General features: G+C 33.6%; 2 protein-coding genes across 3 annotated transcripts; both read left to right on the top strand.

Moving 5' to 3' along the window:
- Positions 1-100: 100 nt before the first annotated feature.
- On the top strand, positions 101-9,157 carry LOC116028130 (presequence protease 1, chloroplastic/mitochondrial-like). Its single transcript, XM_031269909.1, has 19 exons — positions 101-451; positions 539-722; positions 935-1,109; positions 1,252-1,384; positions 1,497-1,567; positions 1,930-2,013; positions 2,804-2,894; positions 3,679-4,199; positions 4,303-4,467; positions 4,573-4,791; positions 4,953-5,080; positions 5,485-5,674; positions 6,178-6,261; positions 6,349-6,446; positions 6,933-7,197; positions 7,289-7,451; positions 7,525-7,705; positions 8,233-8,304; positions 8,577-9,157. Exons 1-19 carry the CDS (start codon positions 190-192, stop codon positions 8,716-8,718), a joined length of 3,228 nt encoding a protein of 1,075 aa, XP_031125769.1. The 5' UTR covers positions 101-189; the 3' UTR covers positions 8,719-9,157.
- Positions 9,158-18,356: 9,199 nt separating this feature from the next.
- Positions 18,357-20,063, top strand: LOC115996681 (cyclin-dependent kinase inhibitor 7-like). Of its 2 annotated transcripts, none has more exons than XM_031236037.1 (4): positions 18,357-18,768; positions 18,913-18,965; positions 19,185-19,388; positions 19,627-20,063. In XM_031236037.1, the coding sequence occupies exons 1-4, from the start codon at positions 18,457-18,459 to the stop codon at positions 19,694-19,696; spliced, it is 639 nt and encodes a 212-aa protein (XP_031091897.1). In that variant the 5' UTR covers positions 18,357-18,456; the 3' UTR covers positions 19,697-20,063. The 2 variants fall into 2 exon arrangements, with proteins under 2 accessions (XP_031091897.1, XP_031091905.1); XM_031236045.1 differs by having other exon boundaries at positions 19,188-19,388.
- The last annotated feature ends 561 nt before the right edge of the window (positions 20,064-20,624 follow it).

Below are 20,624 nucleotides of genomic sequence, written 5' to 3' on the forward strand. Positions count from 1 at the left end.
AAAAAAAAAAAAAAAAAAAAAAAAAAACCTCAAAAATTTGGGAACACAACTTCTCATTTCTCGACACGGAGCAGCACTATCCTTTGTCCGTTAAACTCCGTTGATATTTTTCCCTCCCATGAATCAAAACCCCCTTTCAGTCTCAACCCTCATGGCCACATCTTCATCATCTCCGTCTCAACACCATCAATGGAGGGAGGACGAGTTCTGCTACGCTCCCTCTCACCACCCAACTCCACACTCGCCTCTTCTACACTCTTCGCACGCTCTCCTTTTTCCTTTTCTAAACGCCCTCCTTTCTTCGCTAATCACCTCCGCAATCCCCGCTCCACCTTCCGCAACCGCCTCCTCTTCGCTTCCACCGCCGCCTTATCTTCTCTCCACCTGAGAACACGCTTATCTCCTCTCTCCGTCCGAGCCGTCCACACTTCCTCTCCTCAATCGTCTCCAGGTAATCATCAATCGGCCTTTTGCGATTGGGGTTGGAGTGTTTTGTATTTCTTATTTGATTAATTTTACATTCACGTTCAATTTGCAGAACTCTCTGGAGCTGAAGATGATGTTGTTCGGAAGCTTGGGTTCGAGAAAGTATCGGAGCAGTTCGTTGATGAGTGTAAGTCGAGAGCTGTTCTGTATAAACACAAGAAGACTGGTGCTGAAATTATGTCGGTTTCCAACGATGATGAGAACAAAGTATTTGGAATTGTTTTCCGAACCCCTCCGTAAGTCAATCCTAGACGATGATCGTTAGGAAGTAGACATATGCACTTATCATGCTAAAGTTTTACGATAATGAGTAACAAAGTATTTATTTATTTTTTTATTTTTGAAGAATGGAAACTTTGAAGCAATCTTGGAATAGTTCTCATTGCTGTCATGGAGTAATCTATTATTTATAAAATTGACGCCATTTATCTTAAAAACACAAATGCAGGAAAAATTCAACTGGAATTCCTCACATATTGGAACATAGTGTATTGTGCGGTTCAAGAAAGTATCCCCTAAAAAAGCCATTTGTTGAATTACTGAAGGGGAGCTTGAACACTTTTCTGAATGCATTCACCTATCCGGACAGGACTTGTTATCCCGTTGCTTCCACAAATACAAAGGTAGAAGTGCAGAATCTCAATAAGGAGTTGATATATACAAGTGCAGCTTTCTCTCAAGTTTTGTTCCTTTTAAATCCCTAATCTCTCCTTTATTTATTTATTTATTTATTTATTTATTATTAGTATTTTGTTTTGTTTCCAGGATTTCTATAACTTGGTTGATGTGTATTTAGATGCTGTCTTTTTCCCAAAATGTATTGAGGACTTTCAAACTTTTCAACAAGAGGGCTGGCATTATGAACTGAATGACCCTTCAGAAGACATAACTTACAAAGGTTTTTCTTTTCAGTAAATATTTCCTTTTTCTTTTGTTTTTATTATTCATTTATTTACTTGGCATTTAAATCATCTTCACAATGATGATAAATCATATTTATTACAATTCAGGAGTTGTTTTCAATGAGATGAAAGGGGTTTATTCACAACCTGATAACATATTGGGCAGGAAGTCCCGACAAGTAAGGGTTTCACACTTTCTGGATTGACGACCACTTACTATTTGAGCCAACTAAATTCCTTCGTGCTATTCAGCATTCAGCATATACTAGAACTGACTGTGATTTACTGTAATACATTGCATGCATCTAGTAATGTAGTAATTGCTACCTGAAGAGCCACATAAACGCCTCTGTTATTTAAATAGAGCCTGTAAATAATTGCTTCAGTACTATTGGACATACACTGGGACTAATTGTGACTAAAATAATGTCATAGCATATATCTAGTAATCTAGTAGTTGCTGGCTGAAGAATTCTGTGTGTTGGGCATCTGAACCTAGGCCATGTGTTACACCATAAGTTTTACTCTATTCTATTTGCAGGCTCTTTTTCCAGACAATACATATGGTGTTGATAGTGGTGGAGATCCAAAAGTCATTCCTAAACTTACTTTTGACGAATTTAAGGTTTGGCACATACATGTTATTGCTCTACTATTTTAAAGCATAATGTTATATTTTTACTCATTGTTCATTTTTCATGGTGCTCATTGATTCTCATCATGAGATGTTTTGGCATTAGAAAGTTAGGCAGGCAAACTAATATGCTTCTGTCTTAGACTTGCTTGTATAAATACACTAATGAATATGTTTGCATGTTTGTGCATAGTACTGTTTCTGTGTTGCAGGCAATGTATACAAGTGTCTCATGCTTTTGTTGCCTTAGCTCTTCAGGTTTGAATGTTTCATCATGGAGTATATGAACTAGTTGCTTCTTCTGTATTCTTAAAAACATTCCAAGTCTTGTGTTCAAAGTTTTCCACTTATGCGTATAAATGCCATATTACTAAGTGCAGAAAGCATTTAGAAGCAATTATTGTCTGTTTTTGAATTTTTATCCACATTTCTGTAAAATTGGTGTTTAAGCATCAGAGATACTTCTCACACCATGCTTTTAACTGAAACGGTATGTTTTGTATTAAGGTGATATTAGTAGTAAAAAGTTTATTGTCTATTAACTTCATCCTGTCTCCAATGTATTATGTATTAAGCTATGCCAGGATTTCAGCATGCTTCACTTATGTGCACTAGTTATTCTTTCATCTAAGGTTCATAACTATTCTTTATTGTATCACATGCTTTTCGTATTTTGTTGAATTACTAGCCTATGCTTTATGAGGTTTTTGGTATGCCCTACACTAATTGTGATGAATGCTAAATATTAATCTAACTTTTTACGCTTTGATAAACTCGGTAGGATTTCCACCAAAAATATTACCACCCCAGCAATGCCAGAATATGGTTTTATGGTAATGATGATTCAACTGAAAGGTTGCGCATCTTAAGTGGTAGGTTTTATTTCCTCGTTTGTTTTCAATGTAGGATCATATCCTTTATGCATTTAGGAGCATCAGACTCACCCAAAGAGGGCTTCTGACCGTTAATTTGTTTCAAAGTGGTATTTTCATAAGAAAAAAACTAAAAAATTATCAAAAGGAGAGGATAAACATCTAACCTTCTAATCAATGGTAGTGTAAAAGTTGGAGATAGATAATGCTATTCAGCAGTGAATACAATAATACAATATACAGGTTCATTTCCCTTTTCTTGTTATTTCATCTGTCTATACAAATTCAGTCATTCTCCTATTTTATATTCAGTATGTGAGCTAAGTGATGCTCTTAATATTTGTTAAGAGTTTAGACTATCTAATTGGTTGGATTCAATCTTTTAGTGTGGTTTGGCCATGTGCATTATAGGATTTTATAGCCCAATTGAGATTATGAGCTAATTTCAAGTGTTCAACTGGTTATTGAGTGGCCCTGGCCCAATCTTAGATTATAACAGTTTTCTTACCTTTATGAACCTTTTTAAGCTTATTTTCTTACCATCAAGCCTTGCACCCATTTTCAGTGCGACTGTAACCACGTATCCAGTGAAAAGAAAAAGAAGGATCGAAATCCTGTTTCAAATGGACCTGAATTCTTCAAATATCTGATGAATGTCCTCTATTGTCTTTCGACATCTGTGTGCTTTCAAACTGACATCTTTGTCCCGTTAATTAGCTACTACCGAAACTTTGCAACTTGATTTAATAATTTACATTCTTTTTTTCCCAATTATGTCATGCAGAATATTTGGATATGTTTGATGCAAGTTCAGCACCTCAAGAGTCTAGAGTTGAACCTCAAAAATTATTTACTGAGCCAATCAAAATTGTTGAAAAGTATCCTGCTGGGGAAGGTGGTGACCTAAAGAAGAAGCACATGGTGTGCCTTAATTGGCTGTTATCTGATAAGCCACTAGATTTGGAAACCGAGCTCACTCTTGGATTTCTGAATCATTTGCTTTTAGGAACTCCTGCTTCTCCTTTAAGGAAAATATTGCTTGAAAGTGGTTTAGGTGATGCTATTGTTGGGGGTGGGGTTGAAGATGCATTCCTTCAGCCTCAATTTAGCATCGGAATGAAGGGTGTTTCAGAGAACAAGATTCTACAAGTAGAAGAATTGATCATAAGCACCCTAAAGAATTTAGCAGAGGAAGGTTTTAACTTAGATGCTGTGGAGGCATCAATGAACACGATTGAGTTCTCTCTTAGAGAGAACAACACTGGCAGATATCCTCGTGGGCTAGTTTTGATGCTCCGTTCTGTTGTAAGTATTGCTTGTGCTTCTGTCAATATCTTTATTTTCTTCATTTGTTTTCCTTCTCTTCCTGAATGCAATATATGCTCTTATCTTGTGATGTTCCTTCTAGGGAAAATGGATATATGAAATGGATCCATTTGAACCACTAAAATATCAAAAACCTCTAGAGACCCTGAAAACAAGAATAGCTGAGGAAGGCTCAAAAGCTGTTTTTGCTCCATTAATAGAAGAATTCATCTTGAATAACCCACATCGTGTGACTGTAGAGATGCAGGTAATCATTGTATTGACTTTGTGTTGTTATATATTATGAAGATAAATATACATGTCACATGTGATTAAATGATTCTGATTGTGCACGGATTCTATTTTGTCACAGCCTGATCCTGAGAAGGCTTCCCTTGACGAAGCCACTGAGAAAGAAATTCTAAATAAAGTGAAAGAAAGCATGACTAAGGAGGATCTTGCTGAGTTGGCACGTGCTACACTTGAGCTACGGCTGAAACAAGAAACTCCTGACCCACCAGAAGCCCTGAAAAGTATACCAAGTCTCTCTCTACAGGATATTCCCCGCACACCAACACATGTTCCTATTGAGGTAATTGAGTTCCTTAGTTTAACACTTTAGTTCATCATGTTACCTGATTCCTTCCAAGTTAAACTTATTGAACTCATGATTGTAGGTTGGTAGTTGAGCTCCTTAGTTAAGTTCGTTGATTTTACCTGATTCCTTTCCATGTTTAACTTAATGGATTGTAGGTTGGGGAGATTAATGGGACAAAGGTTTTGCGACATGACCTCTTTACAAATGATGTTCTCTACGCAGAAGTTGCCTTCAATTTGAACTTATTAGAGCCAGAGCTTCTTCCTTTGGTGCCACTTTTCTGGTAAGTTGTTAACTTAATAGAGCATTTCCATCCTGCACCACTATTAGGCATCAACATTAAAAGTTAGCAAATTTAATGGGTATCATTATCTGTACATGAAATTGGTTCTGCTATACTCGTATTTTGTGGAATGGTATTGAACGCCATAAAATCCTCCTGGCTTCACAGGAGCTGTCTTTTGTAGTTGGCAGCTGGGAGTCTTGTGGGATCAGGATATAATTTTTCATAAAACATTATGCTTGGAATTTTGTGAAGGCCGAAAAATATTTAATATATGGTTTGGAAGATAGCTGAGCTAATCGTTTTCTGAAACTATGTTTAAATCTATTTTTATTCTGTATCCTAAGTCCTAATGGTAGTGATATTACCTGGTGTTAATTTGCAATTGCTTAAATGCTTAATAGTCAATCATTGTTGGAGATGGGCACGAAGGACTTGAACTTTGTTCAACTCAACCAGTTGATTGGAAGAAAAACTGGAGGCATTTCAGTGTATCCTTTCACCTCATCAGTGCGCGGCAAGGTGGAGCCATGTAGTCATATGATTGTCAGAGGCAAAGCTATGTCTGGACGAACTGGAGATCTATTTGAATTGGTAAGTTTAGTTCTCCCGTGACTGCTAGTGACTAATGAGTAATGACAATATTCAATTCACACGGATCTTAAGGGCTCAAGGCATTTGATGAACAAATGTACATATATCCCTTCATCTCTTTATGGCTATATTTTTCTTTCTTCTAACCTTGTAAGGAATGGTTGTGACTCCTAAATGGTTATTTAGCATTCGCAAGAACCTTTAGTGCTGTTATATTTTAAATACTGAATCCTAGATGTTTATTGATATGTATCCATGGGGTATTATTATCTTAGCAATCTTTGTTGAAACTTGTCAGTTCTCCTGTCATAAACTGGTTCAGGTTTCTTCTCCTTGCTCCCCCTAATTTGGAATCTTCGCATGTGATTGGCATTAAGGTTTTGTTGTGTGGAACTGAACATACTATGATTTTTTTGTGATTGATCAACATTTTAATTTACTATTTATCTGTCAGACTAGGTAAAATAACTGACTGATGAGATTATTCAAATTGGCTTTTGTAGGTCAACTGTATCCTCCAAGATGTCCAACTTACAGACCAAAAACGTTTCAAGCAGTTTGTTTCTCAAAGAAAAGCTAGAATGGAGGTAACTGACAAACCTTCGAACATGAATTGCTTCAATCTGAAAATTTTCTCTATTCTCTAATCCCAAAAGGAATTTTTTTTTTTCCAGAACCAACTAAGAGGCAGTGGTCATAGGATTGCAGCTACTAGGATGGATGCAAAACTTAACATTTCAGGGTGGATCTCTGAACAAATGGGTGGTATCAGGTTACACATGATATATACTGATTTACCTGTAACTCAGTGTGTACTAGCCTACAATATACTGAATAAGATTTGCTGCGCAGCTTACATGATAGTATTTTAGTGTTTCCCTATGGGTACCCAGTTGTTGAACAAGATATCTTATAGTATAATAACTATACATTGATAATATGAGCATAGAATTCATAGGAGTCAACTAAAAGATGAAAAAGGCAAGAGGTTACATAACTTGTTTACTTGGCATACGGCATGTGTGATACTTGACTTCTCCAAGAGTGTTTAAATTAAAAATCATTATCTTATTTATTTATCTTGTTGTCACATTAATATCATTTTTACATTTTTGTGATGTTTGGTTAAGAAACTATATTAAGTTTGAGTTTCCTTTGTTGAGATGTGAAACTCAGTAGCTCTCTTTATTCTATTCTGTATTTACTTGTTGGATCACAACTCACAAGAAGTAAAAATCTTTCATTCATATGCTTGCAGCTACTTGGATTATCTGAGAAGCCTTGAAGAGAAAGTTGATAAGGACTGGCCAGAAATTTGTTCATCTCTCGAGGAGATCCGCAGATCTATATTCTCAAAAGACGGCTGCCTAGTTAATCTAACAGCTGACGAGAAAACTCTAATGTTTGCTGAAAAGCATGTTAGCAAATTCCTTGATTTGCTTCCTAGTAATTCCTTAACAAAATCAACTGCTTGGGAAGGTCGACTTTCACCTACAAATGAAGCTATTGTTATTCCTACTCAGGTAAGTTGTCTACTATCAATCGCTTTTTAGTTTTCCGATACTTTTTTAGATAGTAAATTCAGCTAATAAGCCTATTTCATTCTTTATGAAGGTAAACTATGTTGGAAAAGCAGCTAACATCTATGCGGCTGGTTATGAGCTCAATGGAAGTGCGCATGTTATTTCCAAGTACATTGGAACCACTTGGTTGTGGGATCGTGTACGAGTTAGTGGTGGAGCTTATGGAGGATTTTGTGATTTTGACACCCACTCTGGTATAGTTGTTTCATGTGAAGTGTGACATCCATTCTTGATTTCCCAAGTACTGAATGTACTTTGGTTCTTCAGGTGTATTCTCGTTTTTGTCTTATCGGGACCCAAACCTAAAGAAGACACTTGATGTGTATGATGGAACAAGTGATTTCCTGAGAAACCTTGAGATGGACAATGATGCTCTCACGAAGGCTATTATCGGGACCATTGGAAAAGTTGATGCATACCAGCTACCGGATGCAAAAGGATATAGTAGGTAAGGGTTTCTGTATGCTCAATCTCTGTAAAGAGTCATCCCATACCCTGTAAGCAACAAAAAATTTTGCTAAATCGTTTTTTGTTCCCCAATTATACTTGTCAACTTTTCTGTTTTTTCTTAATTGAGTGTATTGACTCATTTTTATATTGTTACATCTGTATGATCTAAATCCCAATTCTGTTGATACTGTTTAGGCTTTAACTGGAAATGGTATTTATGTTTAGAGTTGAAAATTATGTGGTCCTCAGAGATTTCTGGTTCAAGCCTTATACGGAAACCAATCTTGTTTCTCTATTTGCTAAGAAAACTTAAACTTTTTGATATATCTAAACCTTGATGGTTATCAAGCTGGGAGTTGCATTAACTTTTAAAATATATATTACTCCGTATTACTGATGAAGTTATTATAGTTATGGAAAGATCCCATTTTTAGGAAGTGGGCAACAAGGTTCAACTTTTATGTATATTTATATCTTCCTTCATCCCTTGAATAATCACCTTGTTACTAATTTCACTTCTTTCAGCTTATTACGGTATTTATTGGGAGTTACTGAAGAAGAAAGGCAAAGGAGGCGTGAAGAAATCTTATCAACCAGGTAATAGTGTGGTTAATTATTGAGTGTATAAATAAGCTCATCCAGCAGGGAAAAGAAAAAACACAAACAGATGCTTAAAAAGTGAACTGTAGCATTATCTTCTTCTTTTTTTGAAAGTATTTTGGATGCTTTTAGATACAGATTCTACCAGATTGTAAGAGCCTATTATTATCCATCTCTTTCTGTAATTGTAATTTTACAGGTTGGTTCTCTGAATTTGATATACTGTGTTGTTCCAAATGAATGATGAAGTGCATTTTTATGTAACCCAGGCTGGCTGATTTTAAAGAATTTGCTGATGCACTTGATGCTGTAAGAGATAAAGGGGTGGTAGTAGCTGTGGCATCACCAGATGACGTTGAAGCCGCCAACAAGGAGCACTCAAACTTGTTTGAAGTCAAGAAAGCATTATGATGAGCGATCAAGGACGCCCCTCTCATCTTCTTCATTCATGATCACACTAGATTCTTAAAGTAGCAGAAGACAATAATACATAATGTACAGAAACAGTCATTTTGTCAGTTCAGTTTTAGCCCTTTATTTGGGTGGACAGGAAGGATTAAAGGATTTAAAGCCCCCTGAAACAATTTTCCATTTAAGAAGACAGTTCTAGAATCCATGTTTGGTTTACAGATACAAGGTTCTGAAAACAAACGAGCCTGGCCTGGAGGGTTTCTGTTTCTCTGTCGTCCCTCCTGGTTTAGGGAAAAAGAGTGAAAGAAACAGTGTCACTTTATACTACATTAGTATGTGTGTAATAATGAACTCATCTGCTACTGTCGTGAACAGGAGGAGCAGTGCAGCAGCAGATCAAATCTTATACCCCAAAGTATAGTTGATTTTTACTCCCACCTTACAATTTGACAATGAAACGTTGAAGGAATCCTATGGAAATAATTGTGGCCTATCTCGTCAAATGGTCATTGAAACATCGCTGTCAAAGTTTAATAATTGTCCAAAGTATAGATTTTTTTTTTTGAACCACATAAATTTCATTAGCTAATCAAGTCTTTACACAACGCATTAAAAATAAACGACGGGCAAAGTATAGATTTAGTATCTCAATTATTTACAATGCAAATTTAGTATTTTATTAAGTGACATATTGGTGATAAAAATAATAATTGAGAGACTAAATTCGCCACTTCGACAATAATTGAAGGACTAAATCTATATTCCGACCAATTAAATGATTAAATCTATACTTTGATCATAACTGAGATTTGTCCTAATTCATTTAAATAACCTTTTAAAGAATAGTTGAAACAATTCACTAGATCAATTGTTATTTCAAACATACTTATAGAGTTGAACTCCTTACACTAAGCGGTTGAGAGTACTCACATTTCTCTTAGATCTTTTGAGACATTTTTGATAGTGCATAGATTGTGAAGAATAGGAGAAAACAAGAGCAAGGTGTGAAATTTATGTATTTGATCATTCTAAATGTCATATTTCAATTGAAAATTTTGCATTTGACCATCCTAAACACAATTTATTTAAATAATTTTTAAAAGAGTTATTAGAGTAATTCACTATTCAAACTCACCTAAATCTCTTTCAACAGAGTTCCTAAATACTAAAGACGATTGAGAATACAGCATTTTTGCTTGGATGTTTGGAAACATTTTTGATAGTAAAAGAAATATTTAATATAGTGTGGAGAATAGGACGAAAGAAGAGCGGGGGTGGTGAGGACAGAAAGGAGACAAGAGCCCCTGTTTTTAGGGGAGTGGGTTGTTCGTCCACATTCCACAAACCACAATTTCTCTTCTTTCTCTATCAGTGGGCAACTGGGCATCCCCAAATAAATCTGTAATTTTGAATCTCCCATCTATCTCCTACAGCTGCCAGGAATCCAATGTGTGTTTGTACTACCAAACAAAATATAATTCCATAAAATATGCTTTATCCAATATCCTCCCTCTTCCTATATACGCATACCTGCCTGCATGTTTAAGATTCCCTCGGGATCATCAATGCAACCCCCAGTTTTTCGCCTGCCTCCCTCCACATTTTTACAATATCCCACGCTATATAACTTACCATTCTAAATATCTTTGGATTTTAAGTTTATATTTTTATTTTATTTATTATGGGGGCCGTAAAAATATATGAATTCTATGCAACAATTTAATTTAGATATTCTTTTATGAAATTACAAATACAATTTTTAGTTTAAAAAAACCATAATATTTATTAAAAGCTTCTATCAATTAAACTTAATTAATGAATTACAGATTTTATTGTTCAAGTTTGCAAAGTATAGTTGATGATAATTATGAAAATGTTACTGTATTTTTTTAAGATGTGATATGATCCATCTGATTTTTTCAGATGTAAGACTGAAATTAGTTCTTATTTATTTTATGCTTGTTCTCATTTGATCTTATATACATGGTCCGTTTCAGGTGAGAACCTATGTTTGGGTGTGAACTTGTATTTACCGTTTAAATGAGAGATCAATGATTGAGATGCTTGAAGTGGTGGAGTTGTGCATCTGATGCAATGGTACAATGGTGCAGTGGTGCAAATACAGTGGTGGAGTGGTGCAATGATATATATTTACCAGGTCAAAAACGTTATAAACCACAATATCAAGCAAGATCAACGATGCACAATGATACACAGATTCACATGTTAACAGTGATTCTCACTTGAAACTAAACGCACACATATATATATGGTTGAAAAATTGAGTTCCAAAAAATTATGATCTTGGGCTGACCATGTTAATACCTATAAAATAGCAATTACAGCAAGTAACATATTCTTCAAAAACATTGAATGTAAAGCCAATTTAAAAAAGAATTTACTAAACCCTAACTTTCAAACCTAATGGAGATCTAAAAAATAAAAAGGAAATAAATTCTAATTTAATGAGAAAATCCAATATAAATAGAAAATAATAAATATAAAGGAAATTAATTAGTAATTACCTTAATAAAAATAGAAATTTTACACAAAATGAAACACCACGTAGGTACGTAAACCCTAATGTTGTCTTTAATTTGTGGGTCTATATACACATACATAGAATTTGTATTAAATACAAACACTATTGCAAGAGAGAACTAAGAATCACTCAAAGTCATAGATTTGAGGACAAATAATTAAGGACTTTAAAGTTATAAGAGGTGAAAAATGTGGTGACATTTTAGTAAATAACTCATATCTTAAAGTGTAATTAATCACACTATGGCTATGTTTGGCAAACCTAGCTGAAAAGGTAGCTGAAAGCTGAAAAGTAGCTGAAAACTGAAAAGCTATAAGCTCGAAGCTGAAATCTGAAGAGCTGTTAAACTAGCTGTTATGCTTAAAAGTGTTTGGTAAAATTAGCTTTTTGATAACCTGATAAATGTAAAAAGACTAAAAAGGGCATATTCATACAATTTGAATAATTTTAAATTTAAATAGGTTTGTTTATATATTAAAATATAAAATAGTGAAATCAATATATTTAATAAAATATAATGTAAGAACATATATTTGAAAACATATAAAGTAAAACAAAATGTTTATAATTCATAAGATTAGTTCATACAAAAATTAATGTTCAAACACAAATGTCAAATTGAAATTACAACCAAACATATTGAAGAGAAAAAGCCAAAAAGGTTTAGCCAAAAAGGTTTTAATTGGAAAGGGTAAAAGATGTCATTTCTTTAAAATAATAAGGTTAAAAATGGAAAAAAAGTTAGGAAGCTACTAGCTTATTTTGAAACGCTACCTTAAGTAGCGTTCAAAAATAAGCTCTTATTTTAAGCTACTAGCTTATTTTAGGAAAATCACCAAACAGAGCTTATAGCTTATTAGTAGCTTAAAATAAGCTATAAGCTCCTAAATAAGCTCTGCCAAACAGAGTCAATAGGGTACAACCCGCATATGTATAAGTACAGTGAACATATGCACTCTATAACTATACTTAGGGTGCGTTTGCTAACCCGGAAAATGATTTCGGAAATCTTTTTCCGAGCTTTTGGAGTTTGACAACATCCGGAAAATGTGGTCAACGGAAAACATTTTCCTTTGACCACGGAAAATGAGCTCATTTTTCCGGAAAATGGCTTCGTGCGACGTTTTTTTGTAAAAAAAAAAAATTATTTCTAATTTTTAATAAATATTATTAGTTTATATATTTTAAATAAAATAATAAAAATATATAATTATACATTTTTACTAATTTTTCACTCATTTTCCGGAAAATGAACCAAACACACAAGACAGTTTTTTAGAGTACATCCAAACACCGAAAATGACTAATTTTTCAGAAAACATTCTTCAGAAGTCATTTTCCTACTTTCCAAACACACCCTTAATTGTATTCTATAATGTTGAAAACTGTATTTTAAAGTTTGAATTATTTATAAAAAATGCCACTGTATTTTTCAATAGATAAGATGTATTATAATGTTGATAGTTACTCAGATCTCTTATGTACTAGAGGGCGGGAAACTCTACTTATGCATGGGGAGTGCGATGGAAGCAAAGTAGTGGTGGACACATGTATGACCAAGATTGAAGACTACCAGATGCCATACATTTGCCAACTATCTGGAAGGCCTTTCATATTATAAATAGTCACCCTTATTCTCCCTTTAGACGTCATCCCTGGGATCACTTAATCTCCTGGTCCAGTGATATTATTCAGGGTTCAATTTCTAGTAACTACGATATTATTCTTAGTCCATTCCTTGGACTATAGCCTACCCCCGTTCTGTACTTCAACACCCGAATAATGGTGTACCCGGTCCCAAGAAAACCATTAACTCCAAATCTATAAGTTCTATTTATTAATTTTGTCTACTCAATTAGTTAAATTTTGTTACTAGCTAGTAGTTAATTAAACTCAAAATCCAGAAGTAAAATTTGTATATATGTATACCATTCTTCCTCTTCCCATTTTATAATAAATATTATCCATCTTCCTCCAATTTTATATATTATTATGTATTGCTGTTTTATGAATCAAATGATTTAAACTCAATATGACAAAAATTATAAAAAGTTAAAAAGGTATTCCATATATACATACCCATTGTTCAAACAAAAACAAAAACCAAAATCAAAAAATAAATTGTACTCCGTAATTATTTATATATAGTTATACACTTATACATCTAATTTTACTAAAATAAAAAATAAAAAAAAACACATTTGGAAAACTTTTTTTTTTTCTTTTTTAGTATGACTCCAAAAAGATTTCAAAGTTTAGATTTTTCTAAAATTATATTGATTTTTTTTTTAAAAAAAATGCATTAAAAATTAATTGTGTTGATGATTGAGAGATAAAATATGAAACATAAAATACAATAATTTGGGCATACCTTTAATTTGCACTAACTTAATAAAGAACCAAACATTTGCAAGATTCAAAGATTTGCATATGTACTGTTTCAATTATGGTAGCTCTTATGTTCGCAATGATGGCCTTTCTCTTTGAGGTTTGAGGTGTACTTGTTGGAGAGTAAAAATGGGAATGCTTCAAATGAGAGATTGAGGACATTGCAAAATTTTAAATTTATTATTCTGATTTTAAGTTTAATAAAACTTTTATTAAGTTTTAATAGTTTCATCTGATCTAATCATAGGTGAACAAACTACCAAGATAACAATTGAAGGGTGAAAAGTGACTTTAAGAAGAATTCAAAGATCAAAACGCTATTTTTCTTAAGTTGTGTAAAATTTCTATTAAGTTTTTAATGTTTTCGTCCAAACATGGGTGAAAAAAGCTACCAATATTACAATTGAAAAAGTGAAAATTGGTTATGGAAAAAAAATAAATAAAGGACTGAGCAGTCAATCATTATAAAACAATTCAACAACTAAAAATGTCATTTTTACCAAATGTAAATATTAAAATGTTATATGCCATTATTTATTCAAACCTTCGAGCGAACTTGAGGTCTTTTTAAAGAATGTAAAATGCCCAAAATTTATTTTTAGTTCATTTTATCACATTCATTCAAAAGTCATTCTCAAATTTTAAAATTATTATGTGATATTATTATAAAGAATGTTGCATTATTTATAAACATTTTTTGAATTAAACACCCGTCTTTAAATCTACATGGGGAATGCATGCAATGAAATGTAACAACTTTTGTGTTTATATATAGTGTTGAATTTATTCGTGTAATAAAGCAATGGACATTAGTGGATGAGGTAACACACACACACACACACACACACATATATATATATATTCTTAATTTTATATTTTGTCATTCCAAAATTAATTTTGTTAAAATTGAAATTATGTATATTTAATTATTTATTAATTAGAGATTAAAAAAATTTGCAACAATATAAACCTGAAAATTGAGGCAAATTAAACATAGATTAAACTTGTCCAAATACATAATTATATTAGATTTTTCCTAAGATGTTGATTGACACTGATGTCAAGTTGTACCTGGCCGACCTGTTACAAACATGTACATATGCTTAATTATATTTGTTACTGATAACATTACCAGTTTACCACCATTCCACCAACAATACCAATACAACTAAAAATAATTACCTATATAATTGTATCAACTACAATTCATCACCATAAAAATTCCTTTTATATTATACATACAGCTTGTATTTAATTTGTTTCTCATTGTCTTCTCTGCTAAAATTGTTTTTTTTTTTCTTCTTTTCTTTAATTCCATGCATAAATGCATTGATTTGTATTCATTTGAAATGGATCGACCCCTACAGCCTAATGCCTGGCCTAACCCCACCTGACAGAGATTTGATAGTCTGATTTTATTACCCATTTTATGGAGTATTTATTATTATGTACACAGAGCTACCATAGCTTCTATTTGACTATATATATGTATGCATGAGAGTGAAGTTATAAGCTGAGATCAGGAGTTAGGACCACCAAATTAAAGCTATATGAATTCAAATATGATCTTTAATTTGTAATCATTCTCTTTCTCCTGCAATTCTTCTTCAAGTTTATAAACACCATTCATCAACTCAGAAAATTAAAGGGACCCTACCCTTGCCTTTACTCCTCTTCAATGCAAAATCAATTTTCAAATCAACCAAACAATTTGAAACCTAACTCATTTAATTTGTTAAAGATTTTTTTTTTTTTAAATAAATGTTGTAAAAATTTATTGATAATGATGTTATATTCATTTCAACTAGCTAGCTAGGTCAATGTTTAATAAAAAAGAAAGCTAAGCAATCAAGATTCGAGATTATTAAACTTTTGGCTTAAATGCAACATTAAGATAAATAGTAAGATAAGAGGTTTGGTTGCTAAAACCCTGTGGTCTAGTGGCATTCGGTTGCACTCTCATATGGAAGGGTTGAATTTGAGCCTTAGTGGAGGCGATGTTGACTTTTTGTAGTTCAGTAGGTTGAGAAAGTAGGAAAAGAAAAAAGAAAAAAAAAAGAGGAGAAGATTAGATGTTCGATCAGTGTTCATCTTCAACCAGTTCAATGTATGTTTATATGAAGGAAAAAAAAAGGATTAATATTTGATGCACCGCCGGTGTATAGATGCTATACACCGGCGGTGAAGAAGAAGATGTCACATCATTAAATAAAAAATTCAATATTAATCGGGTCCTTTTTTGCAAAATATTTAAGACTTGTATTTAATTAGGAAACTTTTTATTTCTTAGTAACAAAATATATCTACTTTCCTAAACATATTTATTTATTACTTAATTATTATATATCTAATTTCCTAATTATTCAATAGAATTGATCGGCAGTGTATAGCTTCAAATCATGCAATTCAATATTAATCCTTCCTAGGATTCATATGATATGATAATACTGAACGCAACATAGCAATTATATTGAATATAGACTTTCTAATTTATAATTTAAGAATTTTTAATTTTAATTAACAAAAGTAATCTAATTTCCTAATCGTTTTTATTAAATCTATATATTAAACACTCACGGACATATTAATTTGAAGCCATGTAATTCAATATAATTCCCAGGATTCATATGTGGCTCGTTTTATGTTTCATCGTTCTAGGATTCATTGTTCTCATCAAAATTTGTCCCAATTGGCAATTGTTGTCCATCTGTAATTAACATTAAATTAGTATATGTGGCTCGTTTTATGTTTCATCGTTCTAGTTTACAAATTTGATTTTTTTACGTTATTCGATATTATTGTGTGGAGTATTACATTTTAACTTTTTAATAAATTTTAAAATATAATTTAAGTATTACACAATATTTGATTAATTGTTGATTTTTTACATTATTGGATCCTGTCATTATCATATAATTATACTAATTTAATATGTTGAATTATATGAATCATGGGCATTATATTGAATTACATGGCTTCAAATTAATATGTCCGTGAGTGTTTAATATATAGATTTAATAAAAACGATTAGGAAATTAGATGACTTTTGTTAATTAAAATTAAAAAATTCTTAAATTATAAATATAATAATTTAGAAAGTCTATATTCAATATAATTGCTATGTTGCGTTCAGTATTATCATATCATATGAATCCTGGGAAGGATTAATATTGAATTGCATGATTTGAAGTTATACACTGCCGATCAATTCAATTGAATGATTAGGAAATTAGATATATAATAATTAAGTAATAAATAAATATGTTTAGGAAAGTAGATATATATTGTTAATAAAAAAATAAAGAGTTTCCTAATTAAATATTTTGCAAAAAAGGACCCGATTAATATTGACTTTTTTATTTAATGATGTGACATCTTCTCCTTCACCGCCGGTGTATAGATGCATCAAATATTATTGTAAAGGTAGAAGTTGATTCTAATTGAGAAGTCTCACTTAAGATTTTCATGAACATTTAGCGGTAGATTGGAGTTCGATCTCTGTCCTGAACATTGGGAGTTTGAATTTGGGATGAGTTCTTTGTATGTAGAAGTGTAAAGTTCGGTGTTGAGTCTCAAAGCTGGATAAATTATTGAATCTAAATGCTAGATTGACACGATTGACCTCATCATAAATTTAGAGACGAATTCATAGAGTTTAGAATATGGTCTGATATAGCAGGGATACCTCAGTTTTTTTAAACAAACAAAAGTAGGGATTCCTAGTTAATCATTAAAAAAAATGAAGAATTGATTCAAATTGTGTTACAGAAGAAGCAAACAACACACTTCCACACTACTTCCAATTCTACGTGCATACCCCAAATAGTACAAAACCATTTATCACATTCATAATAATAAATACAAATACATGACCCCCCCCCCCCCCCCCCCCCCCTTCCCTTGCTGCTCTGCATCCCCACTTTCTGGAAAACTATCCTCTGCCTTTCTGGTCCAAGTAAAATTATTCCCTCTGCAATGTTACGTATTCACCTAACAAAACAACAGCACCAAACTTTTAAAAAAAAAATTGTTTTTAACAACATGCAATATAATACTACGACTACTACTACCAGATACATAACAAACTATAATCCTTACTTTTTAAATAATTTTTATAGTACAATGACATGCAACACATAATTGTTGTTTGTTTAAAGACTTAATTCCTTACTTTTTAAATAATTTTTATAGTACACTGACATGCAACACATAATTGTTGTTTGTTTAAAAACTTAATTCCATTTTTTTCCTATTTTCTAAATTTATAAGTGACAGTCTCGTTTTAATCCGTTTTTTTTTTATCAGAAGAGCTCGAATCCACAAAATTTCTCATTTAGGAAGTAGAGTAGGACAAGGAGTCGGGTAGAGTAAATAGGTGGTAGGGGAAGGGTACGAGAGGAAGTAACTACTAAAATTGGATGGGTGAAATCCGGGTTGGGTAAGACGGGTCGGGTCATTCATACCCGTTACCTGTCGCTCACTCATTAGCTATCTGATCTGTAATCACTTTCATGACCCTCTGACAGATCTTCTCTAACGGCATTCCCATGTGCCTTGTCACCGTAACGGAGTCTGGACCACATGTTCTGTTCATCCCACCGTAATACCCCTTTTTATCACCCTCAAATCCCCACTTTGCCCCTCCCCAAACTTCTCTTTTTCCCTTTCTGCCCATACGGCCATACCCACTCAGAGTGACACACCGCTCTCGCCTCACTCACTAGTCACTTTTCACACATACACTGCATGTATATATCGAAGCGGTTATATATACACATGTATACATACATTCATTCAGGCACGCCTCTATGTATGACTTGCAGAGACGACGGATGGAGGAATACTTGAGAAGATGTGAGAGAATGGGGGAGACGGCGGCCGAGATGATGGATCAGTTTGGAGCTTTGAAAACGACTATGGCCGTTGAGGCGGTTACGAGCTTCCGCGACGAGGAGGAGGAGGAGGACGGTGATCTCGACGTGAATTTCTCGGGAAATTCGGTGTCTCCGGCCGTCTCTGCGACGTCCGTTCGTGCTCCGTCAACGTCGAAGAGCTCAGGCGCCGCACGTCGCAAGTCAAGAGAGGTTGCGAATGACATCTGGAGATCTTTGGATCTGCAGGTTAAACGTCTTCAAAATTTAACTTCACATTTATTTCGAGTGTAGTAATGCTCTTTCAAATTTCGTTTGTCACGCTCTTTAACTGCCTAGCACTAATAGTACACTTTTTTTTTTAATATTTTATTTTTAAAATTTGAATTTCAGGAAGAGGATTTCGTAACCGACAATTCAGATTATTATTTCCATTGCAGTTTCAGGTATTTAACTCTCGCTTCACTCAAATTATTTTTCTTAATCACAGCGCCTCTTCATTTTTTTTGAAACTGATATATGCATATGAATCGTGAAAGACGACAATATATGTATGTATATATAGCATAGCGCTAGCTATCTGTGTGAAATCATAGCTGTGTTTCTTCTTCAAAATCTTGAAATTCAATTCATTCAGACGAATTTAATTTGTCTAAATTTTGCAGCAGAGAGACGACTCCAACTAGCGATCAGCACCGCGGAGACACAGAGGCAGAAATGGAATCCCCGGCTAGGGCGAAAAAGAAATCCCGAGAGGTGATGAATCGTCGGGGTGGGAAGGCAGCGGCAGGGAATAAGCCACCAGCGGCGGAGATAGAAGAGTTCTTCACGGCCGCCGAAAAGTACGAGCAAAAGAGATTCCAAGAAAAGTAAGTGAAAAAAAAGTAGCTAGCGTCTCCGATCCCACGGAGTGCGCATGAGAAGATGAATTATCACAACACGTGCTCCATCCATCAACTCATAATAATTTTACCTTCAATAAACCAAAAAAAAAAAGTTGTAGCTATATACATATAGTACTGCATTACTACACATATACGTACTAATAATACAAAGATATAGCGGCGGGCGGCGGATTATGATGGTTGTGGTTGTTGTGGCGTGCAGGTACAACTACGATATCGTGAAGGACGTGCCTTTGGAAGGTCGGTACCAGTGGGTTCGGTTGAAGCCTTAGTCTAGACAAGTGAAGATCGATCAGATCAGATATGCAGAAGAAGAAGAAGAAGAAGAAGAAGATCAGATAAGAATTAAAGATGGAGACAAATGTAGGTTAACTTGTGTTATCCATCCATTATTCATCCATCCATCCCTACGTCCGTTATCGTTTTCGGCAAATATCTGCTCCTCCATCCACTCACCTTTTTTAGTCAAATTTAGCTTAGCTGTCGTCTTTGTACAGTACGTACGTTCATCTCCACCGCCATTGACGTCGTAGTACTCCATCTCCTAATTTCCATTTCTACATTAATTATTTTGCATGCAATGCTCTATCTTCAGCTGTATCTTTTGAGTATTATATATATGTCGACAATATTTATATATCTGCATTATATTTCATTTTTTGGTTGGGTAAAACATATATAATTTGCTTTTTTTTTTCTTCTTACGGCCGTTGTATATATTTATTCAATTCAATCGGTTCAGAATCAGTAGTACGTCCGCAGCTTTGTTAGAGCATATTTTGGGTGTTTGTTATATATGTTGGATCTGTTGTAGTATTTGGAAAGTACACCGTATTTGTCGCAAGGGTTGAAACGTTTCCCACGGAAAGTGGGCATGCATGAAGCGAATCATCATATATGGTTGCTGCAAGTAATGATTAATTAGAAGATGCATATCTATAATATTTATTCTGACCTTCATTTGAATAGTCACAAATATGTCATTGAGCTACATGTTAATTTACTTGGCAACCCCCACTGGTGTTCGAACCTGTAACCTCTCACTTGGAAGAGTCACAACTATGTCGCTCGACTATAAAATCTTTAGATTTTATACACGAAAATTATTAGTTTTGATAAATATTAGTTGATTGATTAGGAAAATTTGTTGTTAGACAAAAAAAAAAGTTATAGAGTTAGTGTAGTGGGAATTGAATAAGC

The sequence above is a fragment of the Ipomoea triloba genome, chromosome 1, assembly GCF_003576645.1.
Source record: "Ipomoea triloba cultivar NCNSP0323 chromosome 1, ASM357664v1".
Taxonomy (NCBI): Eukaryota; Viridiplantae; Streptophyta; class Magnoliopsida; order Solanales; family Convolvulaceae; genus Ipomoea; species Ipomoea triloba.

Excerpts from the sequence above, each read along its gene's own strand:
- LOC116028130 (XM_031269909.1), top strand. The coding sequence starts at position 190 with ATGGAGGGAGGACGAGTTCTGCTACGCTCCCTCTCACCACCCAACTCC. Across the intron at positions 1,385-1,496 it reads AGAAGACATAACTTACAAAG|GAGTTGTTTTCAATGAGATG; the intron begins GTTTTTCTTTTC and ends ATTACAATTCAG. Across the intron at positions 7,452-7,524 it reads TGATTTTGACACCCACTCTG|GTGTATTCTCGTTTTTGTCT; the intron begins GTATAGTTGTTT and ends TTGGTTCTTCAG.
- LOC115996681 (XM_031236037.1), top strand. The coding sequence starts at position 18,457 with ATGTATGACTTGCAGAGACGACGGATGGAGGAATACTTGAGAAGATGT. Across the intron at positions 18,769-18,912 it reads GGAGATCTTTGGATCTGCAG|GAAGAGGATTTCGTAACCGA; the intron begins GTTAAACGTCTT and ends TTTGAATTTCAG. Across the intron at positions 18,966-19,184 it reads TATTTCCATTGCAGTTTCAG|CAGAGAGACGACTCCAACTA; the intron begins GTATTTAACTCT and ends TAAATTTTGCAG.